This window comes from Microtus ochrogaster, unplaced genomic scaffold, assembly GCF_000317375.1.
Source record: "Microtus ochrogaster isolate Prairie Vole_2 unplaced genomic scaffold, MicOch1.0 UNK48, whole genome shotgun sequence".
Lineage (NCBI taxonomy): Eukaryota > Metazoa > Chordata > Mammalia > Rodentia > Cricetidae > Microtus > Microtus ochrogaster.
This window is the reverse complement of record NW_004949146.1, coordinates 2,811,908-2,813,254: the sequence shown is the minus strand read 5'-3', so window position 1 is coordinate 2,813,254 and position 1,347 is coordinate 2,811,908. Positions and strand designations below refer to the sequence as shown.

At 41.1% G+C, this 1,347-nt stretch overlaps 1 protein-coding gene across 1 annotated transcript in view; it reads right to left on the bottom strand.

Annotated features, from left to right (window-relative positions):
* The window catches only part of Ddx42 (DEAD-box helicase 42), a 41,252-nt gene that overhangs the window by 5,780 nt on the left and 34,125 nt on the right, over window positions 1-1,347 (bottom strand). The window contains exon 15 of the mRNA XM_013354562.2: window positions 946-1,172. Coding sequence (XP_013210016.1) covers window positions 946-1,172 — 227 coding nt within the window. The remainder of the gene's footprint in view (window positions 1-945; window positions 1,173-1,347) is intronic.

Below are 1,347 nucleotides of genomic sequence, written 5' to 3'. Positions count from 1 at the left end.
ATAAATAAATAAATTAAAAAATAAATAAATAAATATTAAAAAAAAGAATATGCCATGTAAATGCACTCTTCTGAGCAAAGGAGAAAATGACATCATTGTTCTCTTCCCTTCTGCACTGTACTTCTTTACCACTCAGGTTACAAACAAGGGTGTTCCCAGCAATCCAGCTGTGCTAATACAGGCTAAAACAGCTAAGTGGACTGGCCTGAGTCAAACAAACATCTCCTACTATCAGAACTTGTCTTGAGGAACAGGAAATAGAATGTTTGCCTAGTACACACAAGACCCTGAGTTTAATCTCTAGCACTGCAATAAAAAAATCGAACTGTTCTGAATACACTTGTAATTTGAGAACTGTACAGAATAAGTGATTCATGGTATAATTTGGTAAAATGCCTTATTTAGTTTTGGAACAGAGCATATCTGGAAGTGGGCAGTCAGGATGGTTAGAGATAAGAAATGTCAGTTTGTAAGAAATACTTGAGGCCCATTGTAACAGGGGCAGGAGATGTAATTCAGTAGTAGAACACTTGCCCACCATGTACAAAAAACCCTGGACTCAATCCTTAACAGTAACAGTAAAAACAAACGAAAACCAACTATATATTTTTAGCCCTCAAAAAGAGAAGACTTAGGATAGGGATGTAACAGGAGAGAATAGTGGGGATCTTCTGAGATTAAGCTTATTCATAAAATGTCCTATGAGGTAAGCAGGAAGAAATTAAAGAAACAGATTTCAGCCCCAAGAAAGGAGTAGTTTTTCAACAGAAACAAGTAGAAACAACATACACATGAATTCTAACATCACATGGTACCAGGTCCACACATTAACCACGCCTTCCCTGCCCATTTTCTTTCCAAGCTCTTATGTTATCTTCCTCCCGTTTGCTGAACTTTCTTACTCAGCTGCATACTCTCTATCAATTTCAAGGGTCCAACACTCACCTGCATTGCCAGGTCTAAGAGTTCCTTAGAAACATGTTGGTTGGCTCCTTCCAGGTTCCGAACAAGGTCACCAGCAAAATTGCTGTCCTTTGGGGTAAGTAAGGTATAGGCCACACCCTTCTCACCAGCTCTCCCTGTTCGGCCAATCCTATGAGTATGGGTATCAATGTCTCGTGCTACATCATAGTTAATGACTGTCTTAATTGAAGGAATGTCCAGACCACGGGCTGAAATAGAAAATATTCAGATTCTTAGCCGGGCGATGGTGGCGCACGCCTTTAATCCCAGCACTCGGGAGGCAGAGGCACGCGGATCTCTGTGAGTTCGAGACCAGCCTGGTCTACAGAGCTAGTGCCAGGACAGGCTCCAAAGCCACAGAGAAACCCTGTCTCGAAAAACCAA